At 45.6% G+C, this 21,080-nt stretch overlaps 1 protein-coding gene across 1 annotated transcript in view; it reads right to left on the bottom strand.

Moving 5' to 3' along the window:
- DENND2B (DENN domain containing 2B) overlaps positions 1–21,080 on the bottom strand; it is a 128,422-nt gene that overhangs the window by 25,816 nt on the left and 81,526 nt on the right. The window contains exons 9-13 of the mRNA XM_044273077.1: positions 13,669–13,778; positions 13,488–13,557; positions 1,395–1,472; positions 716–856; positions 485–633 (exon numbers count right to left, since the gene is read on the bottom strand). Of these exons, the coding sequence (XP_044129012.1) occupies positions 485–633; positions 716–856; positions 1,395–1,472; positions 13,488–13,557; positions 13,669–13,778 (548 nt within the window). The remainder of the gene's footprint in view (positions 1–484; positions 634–715; positions 857–1,394; positions 1,473–13,487; positions 13,558–13,668; positions 13,779–21,080) is intronic.

Genomic DNA, 21,080 nt, shown 5'->3' with positions numbered 1-21,080 from the left:
TCATATCTGGATGTGAAAACTGACCCCACTGAGGGACTGGCAGGATGAGGGAGGAACGAATGTACAGTCGCAGAATATCTAGGTCACATCCCAGCTTCTTAGTCACAGGCAGCAATTAAGTGTAACTGGACGCCCCAGGACATCTGGTGTGAGGGCCAGGTACTGGGAGCAGACATGTTCATCAGCCAGTAACCTCTGTATGGTCAGGAGCGCACAAAACCTCTATGTATATTATGCTATCCCCCAATTGTGACATCACAACACTACTTGCCCCCTTATGTGACATCACAACAGGGCACTGGCGCAAAATATGACATCACCACAATGTTCACCGCATTATCCACCCCTTTATGTGACATCACCACAGTACTCCACCCCTTTATGTGACATCACCACACTACAGGCTGCCAGGGCATGCTATAGCTTTTAGAACAGACTACTGGCATTAAACAGAGATGCAGCTGCTGCCATGTCCCGTCCTTACCTCAGCTTCTCTGCCACAAATATGACTCTTCTCTCCAGCAGCAGCGAGGCAAATATCCGGATGATCTGTCGGACGCTGAGGCATCTGAAGAGACATTCAAAGTCCACATGTTCCAGCCGTGAATCCATCGGTCTCCGCAGCTCAATGACCTATGCGGACGGTAACATATTGCATGAAGACCAGGAATTGTAGAGCAACCGCATGAGACACTAAACAAAATGACTCCAGTACCTCATTCCCAGCGCCCGGAAGGAACGTCTTCACTCGGATTGTTTTCCCTGGGGCCGGAAAGGGTGACTCCATCAGACTCCTCATAAAGGGGTAGACAAGTGCAGCAGAAATCCCCCTCCTCCGCTCCACCTCATCCAAGATCTACAGACATAAAATAAGTTACCGTGTGCAATATACTGATCTAGTAAATTCCTGAGAACGACAAACGTAGCTCTGCTACATCTCTAGAACAAACCACTTCTAATATGGAGACACCTGAGAGGTGATGGCCACTCAAATGGCTCTGCGCTCCCAGCAGCATGGTGGGGTGAGATGGAGAGAGCTGGGGGTCTGCACTGCTGTCCTGGTGGAAAGATGTCTGCTGGGCACATGCCCAGGATACCCCTATAAATCTATGGCACAGTTTGCGGGTGTGAAATCTGGTAATTTAGCGCTTATTTCTGAGATGTGATGATGGTGGTCTGATCACATAAATGGACCAAATGAGGCAAATTTGCAAAAATTGTCTAAACTGTGGAGAAGAAGACCCTGTAATGATCTGGGCAAGCGTCATATGCTAAAGGCGTGGAAGAAATTGTTGCAGTTCTGTATGTTGGAGCAGATGAATGAAACCTGAAAATTGATCTGACACTTACGCCATTTCTGACACTATTGTTATGTACAGGATGCGTCCTCTTACCTTGGAGAACAGGTCGAAGCATCCCAGCCGGCTGATGACGCAGTACACCTCAGGGAGCCGGGGCCCCTTCCCGCTGGGCTGTGGGGCAAGAAATGATCTGCATTAGATCTTGAATGAAGGAAGGAAAAGATCAAAGTAAACCATGCGGTGCCCCCAAATGTGATCTACAAGCTATAAACCCCATCATTTACACAGCACAAAGCTCACCGGCCTTAAAGGGGGAGACATAGGAGCAATACAAAATGTCAGTACACCCCTTTAACACTGACACAGGGCCAGCAGTAACCTCATGTACCTCACAAGGGGACAATCTGCTGATATTCGGATATTTGCTCAGGATCATGGCGGCTGTCCTCCCCATTCATTATCATATTGCGGTGGCTCCGCAGCCTGTAATTTGGGATCTCGAGGCTGTAATTTGGAGCCGATCACATTAATGCTAACCCAAATACAGTCAATGTTATTCTGAGAGCAAGTTCTAGGCTGTGAGTGCAGCTCGCTGGGTGGTCAGGAGCACTCTGCTACACCAGTACTTCTTCAGCACTGCTATGATTCAATATGCCAGGATCATACTTACATGATCTTATGCTCCAGTCACATCCAGAGCTGCTACTAGACTCTACCTAAAGTGGTTAATAACAGGGAGTAATAGATGCCACTTAATACAGTGCAGATTTAGAGTCAGATTGGGCAGGACATTTATTATACTCCTTCCCTATACACACTCACCTAAAGAATTATTAGGAACACCTGTTCTATGTCTCATGAATGCGATTATCTAGTCAACCAATCACATGGCAGTTGCTTCGATGCATGTCGGGTTGTGGTCCTGGTCAAGACAATCTCCTGAACTCCAAACTGAATGTCAGAATGGGAAAGAAAGGTGATTTAAGCCATTTTGAGCGTGGCCTGGTTGTTGGTGCCAGACGGGCCGGTCTGAGTATTTCACAATCTGCTCAGTTACTGGGATTTTCACGCACAACCATTTCTAGGGTTTACAAAGAATGGTGTGAAAAGGGAAAAACCTCCAGTATGCGGCCGTCCTGTGGGCGAAAATGCCTTGTTGATGCTAGAGGTCAGAGGAGAATGGGCGACTGATTCAAGCTGATAGAAGAGCAACGTTGACTGAAATAACCACTCGTTACAACTGAGGTCTGCAGCAAAGCATTTGTGACGCCACAACACGCACAACCTGGAGGCGGATGGGCTACAACAGCAGAAGACCCCACCGGGTACCACTCATCTCCACTACAAATAGGAAGAAGAGGCTACAATTTGCACGAGCTCACCAAAACTGGACTGTTGAAGACTGGAAAAATGTTGCCTGGTCTGATGAGTCTCGATTTCTGTTGAGACATTCAAACGGTAGAGTCCAAATTTGGCGTAAACAGAATGAGAACATGTACCCATCATGCCTTGTTACCACTGTGCAGGCTGGTGGTGGTGGTGTAATGGTGTGGGGGGTGTTTTCTGGGCACACTTTAGGCCCCTTAGTGCCAATTGGCCATCGTTTAAATGCCACGGGCTACCTGAGTAGTTCTGAAGGCAAAAGGGGGTCCAACACCGTATTAGTATGGTGTTCCTAATAATTCTTTAGGTGAGTGTATATCTACATTACACTTCAGACAAGAAGTTACAAAGCATTAAGTCTCATTCACACATCCGTGTCCAAATCAGTGATGCATCCGTGTTGGGTACGTGTGTCAGTTTTTTTTGCTGTCCATGTTGCATCCGTGTTTTACTGACACTGAACAGCTGAAAAATAATTTTCAAAGCATCTCTTCTTAATGGTCTGTGAAACACAGATTGCATCCGTGGTTTTCACGGACCATAGACTATAATGGACGTGATGGATCCGTTAATGGACAAAATAGAGCTTGCATCCGTGCTAAAAACACTGACCCACGGACCGCGCTAAAACACCGATGTGTGAATACACAGATTCAAATGAATGGGGACGTGTGCTGTCCGTGGAGAACACGTACAGAACACGTCTGTGAAACACTGACATGTGAATGAGGCTTTACTGCTCACATGTGTCCTGTGTACACCCCTCCTCCACAACGAGTGGAGATTGCCCCAAATGCAGCATTCACACTTCTGCAGTCTATATGTGGGTGGAAGGGGTGGAAGTTGCTCTCCCGACTGGAGCCTAGGAGGCCTCTATCCAATATGAGAAGGTCTGCACTACAAGGGCCTGTGACCCTCAGGTTTCTGGGATTCCTGTCGGGATAATGCCCCTTCTTAATGGCATGTGCAGGCAGCAAGAGACACAAGGACAGGTGTGGCCCCCAGTATTTCCAGATGTCAGCACATACGAGGGGCTGGATCTGGTCTTTTGTCCATATTAGGTAGAAGAGATGGCCAGCCACGGTGATTAAATCAAGTATGCTGGATTCTGGTTAAACCCCATTGTGTCAAATCTGAAGGAATTCTGAATGCAGCCAGGGGTCCTGGAAAGACACCAGGAAAGAGAACGGCCGCTGTGTGCCAGTAAAAGCATCACATTCCTGAGCCCTGGAGCAGTCCAGGAATAATATCTACAGAGAATTCACACTATGAAATATCGCTCCAGCAGGACAGGAAGCGGCCAGGTCAACGCATGTAGCGACAAGTCACTTCTGATGGACACAATCATGTTCTGGACGATGGAAGAGGTTTATTAACTCAGGTGGATGAGGGTACGTGGGGAAAGGGGAGGAATGGGAGCAGGAGGAATGAGCAAAGTTGGAGGGAGCACAAGAACAAGGGGGAATGGTCCCAGGAAGAGGGCGGATTGAGAGGAGGAAGATGGAGGAATAAGGAAGAATGAGAGGAAGAAGATGGAGGAATAAGGAGGAATGAGAGGAGGAAGATGGAGGAATGAGAGAAGGAAGATGGAGGAATCAGAGAAGGAAGATGGAGGAATGAGAGGAGGAAGATGGAGGAATGAGAGGAGGAAGATGAAGGAATGAGAGGAGGAAGATGAAGGAATGAGAGGAGGAAGATGGAGGAATGAGAGGAGGAACCCATGTAGCGACAAGTCTGATGGACACAATCATGTTCTTGTTCTGGACGAGGGAAGAGGTTTATTAACTCAGGTGGATGAGGGTACGTGGGGAAAGGGGAGGAATGGGAGCAGGAGGAATGAGCAAAGTTGGAGGGAGCACAAGAACAAGGGGGAATGGTCCCAGGAAGAGGGCGGATTGAGAGGAGGAAGATGGAGGAATAAGGAAGAATGAGAGGAAGAAGATGGAGGAATAAGGAGGAATGAGAGGAGGAAGATGGAGGAATGAGAGGAGGAAGATGGAGGAATCAGAGAAGGAAGATGGAGGAAAGAGAGGAGGAAGATGGAGGAATGAGAGGAGGAAGATGAAGGAATGAGAGGAGGAAGATGAAGGAATGAGAGGAGGAAGATGAAGGAATGAGAGGAGGAAGATGGAGGAATGAGAGGAGGAACCCATGTAGCGACAAGTCTGATGGACACAATCATGTTCTTGTTCTGGACGAGGGAAGAGGTTTATTAACTCAGGTGGATGAGGGTACGTGGGGGAAGGCGAGGAATGGGAGCAGGAGGAATGAGCAAAGGTGGAGGAAGCACAAGAAGAAGGGGAAATGGGCCCAGGAAGAGGGTGGATAGAGAGGAGGAAAATGGAGAAATGAGAGGAGGAAGATGAAGGAATAAGGAGGAATGAGAGGAAGAATAAGGAGGAATGAGAGGAGGAAGATGGAGGAATGAGAGGAAGAATAAGGAGGAATGAGAGGAGGAAGATGGAGGAATGAGAGGAGGAAGAGGGAGGAATGAGAGGAAGAAGAGGGAGGAATGAGAGGAAGAAGATGGAGGAATAAGGAGGAATGAGAGGAGGACTGAGAGGGGGAATGAGAGGAAGAGGATGGAGGAATGAGAAGAGGAATGAGAGGAAGAAGATGGAGGAATGAGAGGAAGAAGATGGAGGAATGAGAGGAGGAATGAGAGGAAGAAGATGGAGGAATGAGAGGAAGAAGATGGAGGAATGAGAGGAAGAAGATGGAGGAGTGAGAGGAAGAAAATGGAGGAGTGAGAGGAGGAAGATGGAGGAGTGAGAGGAAGAAGATGGAGGAGTGAGAGGAGGAAGATGGAGGAGTGAGAGGAGGAAGATGGAGGAGTGAGAGGAGGAAGATGGAGGAGTGAGAGGAGGAAGATGGAGGAGTGAGAGGAGGGAGATGGAGGAATGAGAGGAGGAAGATGGAGGAATGAGAGGAGGAAGATGGAGGAATGAGATAGAAGAATGAGAGGAAGAAGATGGAGGAATGAGAGGAAGAAGATGGATTAGTGAGAGGAGGAATGAGAGGAAGAAGATGGAGGAGTGAGAGGTGGAAGATGGAGGAGTGAGAGGAGGAAGATGGAGGAGTGAGAGGAGGAAGATGGAGGAATGAGAGGAAGAATATGGAGGAGTGAGAGGAGGAATGAGAGGAAGAAGATGGAGGAGTGAGAGGTGGAAGATGGAGGAGTGAGAGGAGGAAGATGGAGGAGTGAGAGGAGGAAGATGGAGGAATGAGAGGAAGAAGATGGAGGAGTGAGAGGAAGAAGATGGAGGAGTGAGAGGAAGAAGGTGGAGGAGTGAGAGGAAGAAGATGGAGGAGTGAGAGGAAGAAGATGGAGGAGTGAGAGGAGGAAGATGGAGGAGTGAGAGGAGGAAGATGGAGGAGTGAGAGGAGGAAGATGGAGGAATGAGAGGAAGAAGATGGAGGAGTGAGAGGAGGAATGAGAGGAAGAAGATGAGGAGTGAGAGGTGGAAGATGGAGGAGTGAGAGGAGGAAGATGGAGGAGTGAGAGGAGGAAGATGGAGGAATGAGAGGAAGAAGATGGAGGAGTGAGAGGAAGAAGATGGAGGAGTGAGAGGAAGAAGATGGAGGAGTGAGAGGAAGAAGATGGAGGAGTGAGAGGAAGAAGATGGAGGAGTGAGAGGAGGAAGATGGAGGAGTGAGAGGAGGAAGATGGAGGAGTGAGAGGAGGAAGATGGAGGAGTGAGAGGAGGAAGATGGAGGAGTGAGAGGAGGAAGATGGAGGAGTGAGAGGAAGAATAAGGAGGAAGTAGAGGAAGAATAAGGAGGAATGAGAGGAGGAAGATGGAGGAATGAGAGAAGGAAGATGGAGGAATGAGAGGAGGAAGATGGAGGAATGAGAGAAGGAAGATGGAGGAATGAGAGGAAGAAGATGGAGGAATGAGAGGAAGAAGATGGAGGAATAAGGAGGAATGAGAGGAGGAAGATGGAGGAATGAGAGGAGGAACCCATGTAGCGACAAGTCACTTCTGATGGACACAATCATGTTCTGGACGATGGAAGAGGTTTATTAACTCAGGTGGATAAGGGTACGTGGGGGAAGGGGAGGAATGGGAGCAGAAGGAATGAGCAAAGGTGCAGGCAGCACAAGAAGGGGAAATGGGCCCAGGAAGAGGGCGGATTGAGAGGAGGAAGATGGAGGAATGAAAGGAGGAAGATGGAGGAACGAGAGGAATGAGAGGAGGAAGATGGAGGGATAAGAGGAGGAAGATGGAGGGATAAGAGGAGGAAGATGGAGGAATGAGAGGAGGAAGATGGAGGAATGAGAGGAGGAAGATGGAGGAATGAGAGGAGGAATAAGGAGGAAGATGATGGAGGAATGAGAGGATCAAGATGGAGGAATGAGAGGATCAAGATGGAGGAATAAGGAGGAATGAGAGGAAAAAGATGGAGGAATGAGATGAGGAATAAGGAGGAAGATGATGGAGGAATGAGAGGATCAAGATGGAGGAATGAGAGGAGGAAGATGGAGGAATAAGGAGGAATGAGAGGAAAAAGATGGAGGAATGAGAGGAGGAATAAGAGGAATAATATGGAGGAAGATGGCGGAATGAAAGCAGAAAGAAAGAGGAGGAAGATGGAGGAATGAGAGGAGGAAGATGGAGGAATGAGAGGAGGAAGATGGCGGAATGAAAGCAGAAAGAAGGAGGAATGAGAGAAGGAAGATGAAGGAATGAGCACAGTAAAGAGGGATGAGCGAGCACTGGAGAAAAGAATGGGTGTAGGAAGAGAGAGGGTTGAGAGGAGGGGGAGCACATTATGAGGAGGGAGGAGCAGACAGGAGTGAGAATTTAAAAGTAGGGGGATGAGCCCAGGGGAGGAAAGGAATAAGACACGGGATTGTCTGAAGTTGGGTGGGCGGGGAGCTTTAGATCAGACTGGGCTCACACAGAGCAGTTTGGTGCAGGTTATAATGTGCTTATTTTTGTCAGACATTAACAAATCATGAAGACTCTTCTCCTGCTTTATCGCTTTTTGTTTCCATTAAAAGTATGCATCAAAAACCGACATGTGCGGCTGGGTCTGGAGTCACCGGTCGTCGCCCCCTGATGCAGATGCCCGGCAGTCACCGGTCGTCGCCCCCTGATGCAGGTGCTCGGCAGTCACTGGTCGTTGTCCCCTGATGCAGATGCCCGGCAGTCACCGGTCGTCGCCCCCTGATGCAGATGCTCGGCAGTCACCGGTCGTCGCCCCCTGATGCAGATGCCCGGCAGTCACCGGTCGTCGCCCCCTGATGCAGGTGCTCAGCAGTCACCGGTCGTCGTCCCCTGATGCAGATGGCCGGCAGTCACCGGTCGTTGTCCCCTGATGCAGATGGCCCGCAGTCACCGGTCGTCGTCCCCTGATGCAGATGCCCGGCAGTCACCGGTCGTCGCCCCCTGATGCAGATGCTCGGCAGTCACCGGTCGTCGCCCCCTGATGCAGATGCCCGGCAGTCACCGGTCGTCGCCCCCTGATGCAGGTGCTCGGCAGTCACTGGTCGTTGTCCCCTGATGCAGATGCCCGGCAGTCACCGGTCGTTGCCCCCTGATGCAGACTGTCTCACTGATTGTTGTTCACATCATCAGTGAGTGGTAATCAGATTATCGGTAATGAGGAAATATAAGAGATCCAGATCCTGAGCCCGGTAATGACATTATTCCGGCCATGTTTTTGTCTTACAATGCCAGTCTCCATAGCAATCCCTGAGTAATCTCCAAGGTTTGCCAATACAATAAGAAATGAATGTAAACCACACGCAGCTCTAATCTGGACGCCACAACCCTTGAGACTTCTCAGGCCTTTCACATGAGGTGATTTGTGACCTCATTCCTCTGGATGAGGAATTGCACCCCATGGACCTCCTCTGCCCCCTACACACCGTCCGTTCTACAAGGAGCGCCAGATTTACACAATGAATGTGCATGAACTAAGAAGTGTGACCGGTAATCGCAAGTCCTTAGCTGGTTCTCCACCAATGACAAATCCCTGTGCAGCCCAAGTACTTCAAAGAAGCTGGGCCCCTGCTATAAGTACATGCTTAGGGGCCAAAAAATCTATACACTTATCTAGGAACCTTGGAGTGGATATCGGCCAGTATCTTGTACCAAGCAAGGGAGAAATGAGGTTCAAAGCAGGAGGCCTGGACGACATGAACAAATAAGTTCTTGCAGAAGATGGGTCTAGGACACAGTTCTCTACCTGATCCAGCAACAAAAGTGCTTTAAAGGGGTTTTCCGAGATATTTTTTATTGATGACCTATCCTCAGGATGATCAATATGAAATCGGTGGGGGTCCAACACCCAGCACCTCCGCAGATCAGCTGGTTGAAGAGAAGGCCGCACGCCGTGCCCTTCATTGTTTTCCTGCTCGCCATCAACATTGCATCGGTGATCAGGTGTAATTACAAGAAGCCGTCCCATTCAATTCAATGGGACAGCTCTGTAGTATATACTTGGATTGAAGGGAATAGAAGGGCTTGTAGTTACACCTGCTGGTCGGTGCGATGTCGACAGCAATGAAGGGAAGGATGCGCTGGCACGGATAGGTCATCAATAAAAATATCTCGGAAAACACCTTTAACACTGACTGGATAATGTCAGAGTGTGCAGGGACATTCCGCACCTGGTATCACCTGTCAATTCATTTATACATTTCTAGGAGGAATAAAAGAGGAACAGCACAATGCAGAGATCTAATAAGAGATGCTACAGAATTGTTATTTCATGGAGAATTACAAGTATTTATTCAAGCAGATGTGTCAGGAGAGCAGGCAGGGGCATCTTTAGTATGATGCTCATTTTCTCACTCGACCAGGGGCGGACTGGCCATAGACACTACAAGGAAATTTCCTGGTGGGCCGATGCCCAGGGGGCAACTAAACCCTCCTCCTGGCCAAAAACCAGGTACATAATGACCCGATACCAATACAGGGTTTGACTGCAGAGCCCAGAATTCTCTTAGGTTCCATATCACTGTTTGGCCGCCGTCCAGCGAGGCGTTTGTGGCCAGATTACAGTCCATGACACCAGCTCAGTGATAACACCTCAGAAAACTATTTTTTGTTGGTTTTAAGGAAACAACATAACTCAAGGCCCCCAAAAGGCGAGGATCAGCGGGTGAAGGGATGGTGGTCGCAGTCATGTTATAGATCAGGGAATAATTTTTTTTTCCAGTTCTTGAAGGTGAAAGCAAAAAAGAAAGAATCCCCTCCACCAGAGCGATTCTCGCAGCCCTCACCTGTAGCGGCTGTCAATCCCGGTATTAGAGTACGGTCTCTGCACTGGAGAAGGTTGTGGTTATCTCTCTGACACCTATTTTCCCCATCAGCTTTTAGTTGTCAGACTCCACCCTATGGTCTTTTGCTGCGATTGGTAATGTGAGACTAAGGTCCATCCAGCATGAAAAAGTGATGCATCATGGGAGATAATGGACAAACAATGCTTTGGATGGCTTTGACATTCACACACACATTATATATCTATATAAATAAAGGTAGAAAGGTGCGGTGGAATTTTTTCATTTATATATATATATATATATCTATCTAGTGCCCTCTGACACTACGGACTGTCTATAGCTGAATATGGTCTTCTTTGTTCCTCACAGCCGGTCAGAACTTGCATCAAGCTAGTAAATCACTATTCCTCATATGCAGTCAGAATTAGCACCATATTAGCGTATCACCCTTCCTGGTGAATGGCCAGAACTTGCACCATACCAGTACATACCCCTTCCTCATGGAATGTCAATCCTAGCCCCAGGCTAGCATATCGTCCTTCCCAGTTAGTGTTGAGCGAACTTCAGTTCTCAAGTTCGGCGTACAAGGTTTGGGACATCTATTTCGTTATGGATTCTGCTACCACAGATGGTAAGTTATAGTCCATGGTAGCAGAATCCATAAAGGAATTCTTAGATAACCTGAACCCGAAGCTCGTATGCCAAACTTGAAATCACAATTTCGCTCATCCAACTCACGGGCAGTCAGAACTTGCACCAGGTACATTCTCTATTCTCTACACTGGGCTGGCACATCCCTATTCCTCATGGGTGGTGTAAACCTGCACTGGGCTGCCACATCCCTATTCCTCATGGGCGGTGTAAACCTGCACTGGGCTGCCACATCCCTATTCCTCATGGGCGGTGTAAACCTGCACTGGGCTGCCACATCCCTATTCCTCATGGGCGGTGTAAACCTGCACTGGGCTGCCACATCCCTATTCCTCATGGGCGGTGTAAACCTGCACTGGGCTGCCACATCCCTATTCCTCATGGGTGGTGTAAACCTGCACTGGGCTGCCACATCCCTATTCCTCATGGGTGGTGTAAACCTGCACTGGGCTGCCACATCCCTATTCCTCATGGGCGGTGTAAACCTGCACTGGGCTGCCACATCCCTATTCCTCATGGGCGGTGTAAACCTGCACTGGGCTGCCACATCCCTATTCCTCATGGGTGGTGTAAACCTGCACTGGGCTGCCACATCCCTATTCCTCATGGGCGGTGTAAACCTGCACTGGGCTGCCACATCCCTATTCCTCATGGGCGGTGTAAACCTGCACTGGGCTGCCACATCCCTATTCCTCATGGGCGGTGTAAACCTGCACTGGGCTGCCACATCCCTATTCCTCATGGGTGGTGTAAACCTGCACTGGGCTGCCACATCCCTATTCCTCATGGGCGGTGTAAACCTGCACTGGGCTGCCACATCCCTATTCCTTCTGAGGCGGTGTAAACCTGCACTGGGCTGGCACATCCCTATTCTTTCTGAGGCGGTATAAATGTGCACTGGGCTGCCACATCCCTATTCCTCATGGGCGGTGTAAACCTGCACTGGGCTGGCACATCCCTATTCTTTCTGAGGCGGTATAAATGTGCACTGGGCTGGCACATCCCTATTCCTTCTGACGCGGTATAAATGTGCACTGGGATGGCACATCCCTATTCCTTCTGAGGCGGTATAAATGTGCACTGGGCTGGCACATCCCTATTCCTTCTGAGGCGGTATAAATGTGCACTGTGCTAGCACATCCCTATTCCTTCTGAGGCGGTATAAATGTGCACTGGGATGGCACATCCCTATTCCTTCTGAGGCGGTATAAATGTGCACTGGGCTGCCACATCCCTATTCCTCATGGGCGGTGTAAACCTGCACTGGGCTGGCACATCCCTATTCTTTCTGAGGCGGTATAAATGTGCACTGGGCTGGCACATCCCTATTCCTTCTGAGGCGGTATAAATGTGCACTGGGCTGGCACATCCCTATTCCTTCTGAGGCGGTATAAATGTGCACTGGGCTGGCACATCCCTATTCCTTCTGACGCGGTATAAATGTGCACTGGGCTGGCACATCCCTATTCCTTCTGAGGCGGTATAAATGTGCACTGGGCTGGCACATCCCTATTCCTTCTGAGGCGGTATAAATGTGCACTGGGATGGCACATCCCTATTCCTTCTGAGGCGGTATAAATGTGCACTGGGGCAGTACATCCTCTTTGCTTATAGGTAATGTGAACCTGTGCAGTATTACCCAGTTCCAATGTTAGGATACATGGTGGAGGGTAGATGTAATGCCGCCCGTGAGATAGGATGAGAAATGAACGGGGCCTTGAAGACGGAGGATTGTGGAGATGTGACCCAGCACCAGGTGTTCAGGGTATGCCTCCCTCACTCCTACATACACCTGAACACAAGATAAGTGCTCCACTTTATAACCAGCAGAATCATCACCAGAAGAACATCTGATGGGACTGAAATCACTCACAATTCACCCATAATGAGCCAAGATAATGAATCCAGAAGAATTATTTCCCGCAGCTGAAAACACAAATCTCATCAAATCTGCATAAGAGCCCCCGTGAGCAGAGCGGGGGGCTCACATATAGCACCCCGAGTCCACTGGGTCTCTGCAGATTGACATTTTGCTCTGTACAGTTCAGCAAAAGGAGCCATTGTATAGAATACGTGAGCGCAGGACTACACCCCCCACTGTGTGATTTCTGGGCCGGTATGTGCTCCCTGCAGCTGTGCTGACATGCACTATGACAATAACATTCCTGCGCGTCACGCCGTGTACCAGACACAAGCTGTAAAGGCAAACAGAGATTTCATTGCACAATCGCACAGGGAGACCATGCCGAGAGTATTCCTACACTTACGGAGCAGGATGTCATGGGAAGAGGGGTGGCTACACATTCTGGCCCGTGACATCAATCATTTTTGGACTTAACCCTTTGACATGTGTCTAGTTGCTATGGGTAACGGTAGCACGGTTCCTTATGCTGTTATTGTCGGGGTGGAGTCATTACTGTTCACACAGCAGAGGCAGAATTGTGCTGCTGCTGTGTCCAGCTCATAGAGGACTGTCTACACTCATACACTGTAGCAAACCCTCATCTGTGAGAGCAGAACCAACAGTTTTATAACATCATTCAGCTTTATTCTTTTCCACTGATACGAGAAAAATCGCACCATACTGAAAAACTACCTACAATCATCCTGATTTTCATGGTTGAAGAATAGAATACCAGAACCACAGAAAAGACTGACATACTTACAGGGAAGAGGAAAAGTAACTCTGCATAATACAAGGGCGAGATAAAGAGCAAGCATACTGTGGTGGATAGTCGGGCGAGGAACCAAGAATGCTGGGTGACCATCCCTATAGGCCCTGGCATAGTCGCCAATAATGTCCGTCACCCAAGACTTTGTGCTAGACTCGGACTGAGATGTTTAGGTCCCTCTTTTATAACTTCAGGGGGCAACTTGATCTACAGAAGACAGGAAAAGTGGAAATATCAGGCACTTACCAGTAGTCGCCGGCAGTAGCCAAACCTCCTGCTGCCATCTTCACCCGTCAGCATGAAGGAGAAGGTCTCACTGCAAAAGAGGACATGCAACCATATGAAGCCATAATGCAGGATGTGGACTCATGGGGTGGTCTCATGTCCTGACATCTATTCTGAAATTAGGTGTCGAGATGCCCCCTACCTGCTATACTCCGACACTGGCACCCACTCCCGGGCATCTGGAAAACAGAACTGAGGAATAGCTTTCAGTCTCTCCTCCGCCTCTCGCACCTGCTTTGTGGGTCGCTCCAGCTGTGGACAAGAAACGTACATCACAATGCTAAGAAGGTGAAGAGCAGAGCGCGGACACGTGAGAGAACAGAAATATAATCCTCACCGGAGGCAGTATTATAGCAGTTATATTCCTGTACGCAGGAGGTAGTATTATAGTAGTTATATTCTTGTACATAGGAGCAGTATTATAGTAGTTATATTCATGTACATAGGAGCAGTATTATAGTAGTTATATTCTTGTACATAGGAGGCAGTATTATAGTAGTTATATTCTAGTACATAGGAGCAGTATTATAGTAGTTATATTCTTGTACATAGGAGGTAGTATTATAGTAGTTATATTCTTGTACATAGGAGCAGTATTATAGTAGTTATATTCTTGTACATAGGAGCAGTATTATAGTAGTTATATTCTTGTACATAGGAGCAGTATTATAGTAGTTATATTCTTGTACATAGGAGCAGTATTATAGTAGTTATATTGTACATAGGAGGCAGTATTATAGTAGTTATATTCTTGTACATAGGAGCAGTATTATAGTAGTTATATTCTTGTACATAGGGGCAGTATTATAGTAGTTATATTCTTGTACATAGGAGCAGTATTATAGTAGTTATATTCTGTACATAGGAGCAGTATTATAGTAGTTATATTCTTGTACATAGGAGCAGTATTATAGTAGTTATATTCTTGTACATAGGAGCAGTATTATAGTAGTTATTCTTGTACATAGGAGCAGTATTATAGTAGTTATATTCTTGTACATAGGAGCAGTATTATAGTAGTTATATTCTTGTACATAGGAGCAGTATTATAGTAGTTATATTCTTGTACATAGGAGCAGTATTATAGTAGTTATATTCTTGTACATAGGAGCAGTATTATAGTAGTTATATTCTTGTACATAGGAGCAGTATTATAGTAGTTACTAGGAGGCAGTATTATAGTAGTTCTATTCCTGTTACATATGAGGCAGAGTATTATAGTAAGTTATATCTTGTATCCCTATAGGAGGCAGTCTTATATTAGCTATATTCTTGTACATCGGAGGCAGTATTTTAAGTAGTTATTATTCATTGTACATAGAAGGCAGTATTATAGTAGTTATATTCTTGTACACTAGGAGGACGGTAGTCTTTATAGTGTTAATCATTGTACATATGAAGGCAGTATTATAGTAGTTATATTCTTGTACACTAAGAAGCAGTCTTTATAGCTAGTTATAGTTCTTGTACAAGGAGGCATAGTATTATAGTAGTTATATTCTTGTAACATAGGAGCAGTATTATAGTAGTTATATTCTTGTACATAGGAGCAGTATTATAGTAGTTATATTCTTGTACATAGGAGGCAGTATTATAGTAGTTATATCTTGTACATAGGAGCAGTATTATAGTAGTTATATTCTTGTACATCGGAGGCAGTATTATAGTAGTTATATTCTTGTACATAGGAGCAGTATTATAGTAGTTATATTCTTGTACATAGGAGCAGTATTATAGTAGTTATATTCTTGTACATAGGAGCAGTATTATAGTAGTTATATTCTTGTACATAGGAGCAGTATTATAGTAGTTATATTCTTGTACATAGGAGCAGTATTATAGTAGTTATATTCTTGTACATAGGAGCAGTATTATAGTAGTTATATTCTTGTACATAGGAGCAGTATTATAGTAGTTTATTCTTGTACATAGGAGCAGTATTATAGTAGTTATATTCTTGTACATAGGAGGAGCAGTATTATAGTAGTTATATTCTTGTACATAGGAGCAGTATTATAGTAGTTATATTCTTGTACATAGGAGCAGTATATATAGTAGTTATATTCTTGTACATAGGAGCAGTATTATAGTAGTTATATTCTTGTACATAGGAGCAGTATTATAGTAGTTATATTCTTGTACATAGGAGCAGTATTATAGTAGTTATATTCTTGTACATAGGAGCAGTATTATAGTAGTTATATTCTGTACATAGGAGCAGTATTATAGTAGTTATATTCTTGTACATAGGAGCAGTATTATAGTAGTTATATTCTTGTACATAGGAGCAGTATTATAGTAGTTATATTCTTGTACATAGGAGCAGTATTATAGTAGTTATATCTTGTACATAGGAGCAGTATTATAGTAGTTATATCTTGTACATAGGCAGTATTATAGTAGTTATATTCTTGTACATAGGAGCAGTATTATAGTAGTTATATTCTTGTACATAGGAGCAGTATTATAGTAGTTATATCTTGTACATAGGAGCAGTATTATAGTAGTTATATTCTTGTACATAGGAGCAGTATTATAGTAGTTATATTCTTGTACATAGGAGCAGTATTATAGTAGTTATATTCTTGTACATAGGAGCAGTATTATAGTAGTTATATTCTTGTACATAGGAGCAGTATTATAGTAGTTATATTCTTGTACATAGGAGCAGTATTATAGTAGTTATATTCTTGTACATAGGAGCAGTATTATAGTAGTTATATTCTTGTACATAGGAGCAGTATTATAGTAGTTATATTCTTGTACATAGGAGCAGTATTATAGTAGTTATATTCTTGTACATAGGAGCAGTATTATAGTAGTTATATTCTTGTACATAGGAGCAGTATTATAGTAGTTATATTCTTGTACATAGGAGCAGTATTATAGTAGTTATATTCTTGTACATAGGAGCAGTATTATAGTAGTTATATTCTTGTACATAGAGCAGTATTATAGTAGTTATATTCTTGTACATAGGAGCAGTATTATAGTAGTTATATTCTTGTACATAGGAGCAGTATTATAGTAGTTATTTCTTGTACATAGGAGCAGTATTATAGTAGTTATATTCTTGTACATAGGAGCAGTATTATAGTAGTTATATTCTTGTACATAGGAGCAGTATTATAGTAGTTATATTCTTGTACATAGGAGCAGTATTATAGTAGTATATTCTTGTACATAGGAGCAGTATTATAGTAGTATAATTCTTGTACATAGGAGGAGTATATTCTACATAGGAGCAGATTATATTCTTGTACATAGGAGGCAGTATTATAGTAGTTATATTCCTGTACATAGGAGCAGTATTATAGTAGTTATATTCTTGTACATAGGAGACAGTATTATAGTAGTTATATCTTGTACATAGGAGGCAGTATTATAGTAGTTATATTCCTTGTACATAGAAGGCAGTATTATAGTAGTTATATTCTTGTACATAGGAGGCAGTATTTAGTAGTTATATTCTTGTACATAGGAGCAGTATTATAGCAGTTATATTCTTGTACATAGGAGGCAGTATTATAGTAGTTATATTCTTGTACATAGGAGCAGTATTATAGTAGTTATATTCTTGTACATAGGAGACAGTATTATAGTAGTTATATTCTTGTACATAGGAGGCAGTATTATAGTAGTTATATTCTTGTACATAGGAGGTAGTATTATAGTAGTTATATTCTTAACCATATTTCTTTTTATTGAAAGAAAAAGCTGAGGCTAAACGCCTATACACGACTACAGCTCAATGACAAGGAATCACAATATGAGTCCGACATATACATCATGTACAAACATCATATATAATCATGTGTATCAAACATAAAATAAAATTTAACAAAGAGATGGGGGGCATAGGAAGGGAACATACAAGAGGGGATGGACGGGGAGAACAGGGAGGTAGGGAATTCTGCTCTACTAAGCAAAGTTTCTGTACGTCTTCCATGGAGACCACAATTTTAGGAAGCGGGAACGTGAGTTAGTTTCCCAATGTGCTAGCTCCTCAAAACGGTAGATCTGGTCTACCTTGTCTGTCCACATAAGGATAGTCGGGGGGGAGTCGTTTTTCCACAGAAATGGAATAAGCAGCTTAGCTGCTGTAAGCAACATGGTCGGAAGGTTATTTTTGGCAGGGGTGATGGTAGTATTAGGGCACCATAATAAAATAAGTTTAGCATCCAGAACAGTCCTAGAGTTGCAAATTTGGTTAATCAAAGGCTCAATTAATTTCCAAAACGTCTGAATTTTTCGGCAAGACCACCAAATATGTGACAAGGAGCCAATTCCCAGGCCGCACCTCCAACAAGCTTCTGGAACTTCCGGGTTCAATTTATGTAAGAATTCAGGCGTCTTATACCACCTACTAAGGAGCTTGAAGGAATTCTCCTGAATCCTCACACAGCGGTTAAAGCCGTGTGAATGCGCCAGAATAAAGGCTCTTTCCGGCTCCGTAAAGCTCAGAGAGAGCTCCTTCTCCCAGGAGGTCAGAAAACGGAGCTCCGGAGGGAGTGAGGATAGTATTTCCTTATACATCTGGGATAGCGGCCTGAGAGTAGGTTTAGTGGCCATAACTTTCTTCTCAAGCCAAGATAAAGAGCCGTTAACAGGAAGGGACCTAACACCCCCTGCGATATCTCTCTTAGAGTTAGCCAAGTGGAAAAATGGCGCAGTCTTGACCTCGGGAAGGTCTAGTAGCAAATCCGAATTCAAACTACCATCCGGTAGGAGGACATCCCGCAAAGACATGTCAGCGAGCCTAGACCAGATACCGGAGGGGTTTAAAATGGATGGGTGGAGGTAGCTTTGTAGCAGTTTAAATGGCATACCCGGATTAGGGAAGTTGAATGTTTGGGATTGGACCATTTTAGACCACTCTACCAGCATACCCTTCCAGACCGGGGAGGAGGCATAATGGTTAGCCGAAAAGGCTCGGACACCCCACATAGTGAGCCAATCTTGGTTGGAGAGCAGTGCAGATTCAAGGCGAGAGCAAAGGGAGCCAGAACGACGAGACATAGCAGCTACGCATCTACAGAGTTGTACAGCAGTGTAATATACCTTAACATCCGGCATCCCAAAGCCTCCGAGCTTCTTATCCCTAGTGAGGACTGAATAAGCAATACGAGGAGATTTGCCATTCCAAAGGAAGCGTGTGAACACACGGCGGACTTCTGTGAAATATGAATTTGGCAACCAAATGGGGAGGGTTTATAGCAGATACAGGAATTTGGGGAGGATAAAGGTTTTAAGGTAATTTTTCCTTCCAACCCAAGATACAAAGGGTAGTTTTAGGTTCTGGAGGTGGGTACGGACTGACTGAAGCAGCGGTGTATAATTAAGTGAGGCTAACTCCTGGACATTGGCCGAAATATGTGTCCCTAGGAACGTAATGTCCCTGGATGCCCAGACAAATGGAGTGTCGCGTTTCAGCGCATTGATCACATTTTGGGAGCACGAAATGTTAAGTGCCATAGACTTCCCATAATTAATTTTAAAATTGGATACAAACCCAAAGTCCTCAAATATATTTAATAACTTGGGTAAGGCCTCTCTAGGGTTGGATGTCATGACCAAAAGGTCATCCGCAAATGCTGCAGCAATATGAGTGCCAGCGCCCACCTGGAGGCCTTTTATATCTGGGTCCGCCCTGATTTTACATAGAAGAGTCTCCATCACCAATACAAACAATGCCGGAGACAGGGGGCACCCCTGCCTTGTCCCATTAGTGATGTGAAATGGAGGGGACAATGCACCATTAACTTTGACCATGGCAGAGGGGGCCGAATATAAAGTATGAATGGCAGCGATAAACTGGTCAGAAAGACCAAACCTCGCCAGGATCCTAGACATAAATTGCCAGCTGACCCTGTCGAAGGCCTTTTCCGCATCTGTGCTCACTAATACTAAAGGTTTCGAGGATTTCTTGGCCCAGTGAATAAGGTGAAGAAGCCGTATCGTGTTCTCCGACCCCTGTCTGCCATGGACAAAGCCCACTTGTTCTCCATGGACAATGTCAGGAAGGACATCTTGGAGCCTGGTAGCTAAAATTTTCGCCCACCACTTCACATCAGTATTGAGCAAGGAGATCGGCCTATAGTTACTGCAGCAAGTCGGATCCTTATTCTCCTTATGTAGGACAGTAATGTGTGCCAATAAGGAGTGGGGAGCAAGGGAACCTCCAGTGAGGAGGTAATTGCATAAATTCTGAAAACGGGGGATTAAGATATCCTGAAAGGATTTGTAGTAAATGATGGAAAAACCATCCGGGCCCGGGCTTTTACCTGAGGGGATGGACTTGAGCACTTTGTGGATTTCAGCGTCAGTAATGGGTCTAGTTAAGTGTGCCGCTTTTGTTGGGGATATGGAAGGAAGGTCTAGAGACTGTAGAAATTTATCCGTGGCATCTGAGAGGTCACCAGGGGTGGCCCCGTTAGGGGAAGGTAAATTATATAAGGCCTCATAAAAGGCGCAGAAAGCCTTGGCGATATCAGGGGTGGATTTATGTACTTTCCCTTTTGGATCTTTAATAGAGGAAACAAAGGAGTCAGAGAACTGCTTCTTAGCTATAGCTGACATCAGTCTGTTTCCTCTATTGCCATGGGCGTAGGCCTTAAAGGGTTTCTACCACTTAGGCGTCACATATTTGGCTGTCAGACACTAGCGATCCGCTAGTGTCTGCTCTGGCCAACCATCCTAATATAATTGCTTTTGGGACGGTGGTTTGGCTAAAAAAACTACTTTTATTAATATGCTAATGAGCCTCTAGGTGCTATGGGGGCGTCATTAGCACCTAGAGGCTCCGTCTACCTTCAGAAACTGCCGCCGCCGAGCGCGTCCCTCCAGCCCGCCCATCTCCTCCTGAATGCGATCCTCGTATGTATTCTGCGCATGCGCAGTGAATGTCTGACCGCTTCCTTGCTCAGACATCTCCACTGCGCCTGCGCGATGACGCCATAGTGCTCCGAGGAACAGGCGCAGTGGAGATGTCTGAGCAGGGAAGCTGTCAGACATTTACTGCGCATGCGCAGAATACATACGAGGATCGCATTCAGGAGGAGATGGGCGGGCTGGAGGGACGCGCTGGGGGCGGCAGTTTCTGAAGGTAGACGGAGCCTCTAGGTGCTAATGACGCCCCCATAGCACCTAGAGGCTCATTAGCATATTAATAAAAGTAGTTTTTTTAGCCAAACCACCGTCCCAAAAGCAATTATATTAGGATGGTTGGCCAGAGCAGACACTAGCGGATCGCTAGTGTCTGACAGCCAAATATGTGACGCCTAAGTGGTAGAAACCCTTTAAACCTTGAGCGCAGTACCAGCTTTGCCGATGTGACGTTTAGCATATTTCTTAGATGTGTCCTAGCTTCCGTGAGTTCTGCTAAGGTATGAAGGGCCTGAGATTCTTTGTGCGAGGACTCAAGGCGAGCAATTTTTGTCAATAGAGCATCTAGAGCCTGCGTCCTCTGTTTTTTCACATAAGCCCCTAAGGCAATGAGTTCCCCCCTTAACACTACCTTATGAGATTCCCATAGTATGGAAGGGGAGGGAGGGG

This window comes from Bufo gargarizans, unplaced genomic scaffold, assembly GCF_014858855.1.
Source record: "Bufo gargarizans isolate SCDJY-AF-19 unplaced genomic scaffold, ASM1485885v1 fragScaff_scaffold_376_pilon, whole genome shotgun sequence".
Lineage (NCBI taxonomy): Eukaryota > Metazoa > Chordata > Amphibia > Anura > Bufonidae > Bufo > Bufo gargarizans.
The sequence above is the reverse complement of the archived record's forward strand: the minus strand, read 5'-3'. Positions and strand labels throughout refer to the sequence as shown.